Source organism: Perkinsus marinus, assembly GCF_000006405.1.
Source record: "Perkinsus marinus ATCC 50983 genomic scaffold scf_1104296955148, whole genome shotgun sequence".
In the NCBI taxonomy this organism is placed as follows: Eukaryota; Perkinsozoa; order Perkinsida; family Perkinsidae; genus Perkinsus; species Perkinsus marinus.
This window is the reverse complement of record NW_003207890.1, coordinates 703-1,471: the sequence shown is the minus strand read 5'-3', so window position 1 is coordinate 1,471 and position 769 is coordinate 703. Positions and strand designations below refer to the sequence as shown.

The 769-nt window shown below is 51.5% G+C and overlaps 1 protein-coding gene across 1 annotated transcript; it reads left to right on the top strand.

The window, feature by feature from the left end:
• Positions 1–315: 315 nt before the first annotated feature.
• Pmar_PMAR000333 (hypothetical protein) lies at positions 316–496 on the top strand (the record flags this gene model as incomplete). The annotated part of the gene is made up of 1 exon (XM_002775940.1): positions 316–496. A coding segment is annotated over one exon (181 nt), but the record flags the coding sequence as incomplete, so codon positions are not given.
• Between the last annotated feature and the right edge of the window lie 273 nt (positions 497–769).

Sequence of the window (769 nt, the reverse complement as noted above, 5' to 3'; positions counted from 1 at the left end):
ACGTGATCGATTCGGTCCCTAGAGTGGATGAACGCCCATCTACAACGTTGGCTGACCTGAACCGATTGCCCGGACCTGGAGTGCAGCCCGGACCTCATGCGAGTTCTCATGTTTCTCTTGTAGAAAGCCTGTCCGTGGAGGCTGGTGCTGGACAGTTCAGCGCCTCCGGTTCGTTCGTCCCGCACGCGAAGTTTAAGCTTACCTGCCTCACAAAGTTAGCGACGAGTCTGAAGCCATGCCTTGCAGCATTGGCTGTCGCTCGAGGTTGCAAGGACAACGAGGTATGATTGGGCTTCAATTCGTCATGACAACAGAATGGCTCTCCATTCTAAAGTTCGGAGGTTTGATGAGCACGCGGATGACTTCCTTCGGAAATGCTCTGCACTTTACCATCTTTATCAAGACGTTTACAAGGATGAGGCCTCCGAGAGAAGGGTTATGGTTCGCGCGGTTGTCAACAAGTTGCCTGAGAATCTACGCTTGGATGTAGATATTTGTGAGACTATCCTTCGAGTCGACCATTCTGATGATTATGTTGGTGTCTCACATGAACTCGATCTTGTCGAAGATGTACCCTTGTCTACTCTTGATTCTCCTCGCTTCTTAAGGTCTAAGCGCTACCCACCTGAAATTATCATACGCGGGAAGATCACTTCTCCCTCGGATGTGCGTTCTACCCTGCCCACACCGGTCTTTATCGATTCGGGGGCCGGTCTTAGCTAACTTTTGTTGTCGGACTGGTCCGATCTGTGCTGCGGCCCTGGCTCTG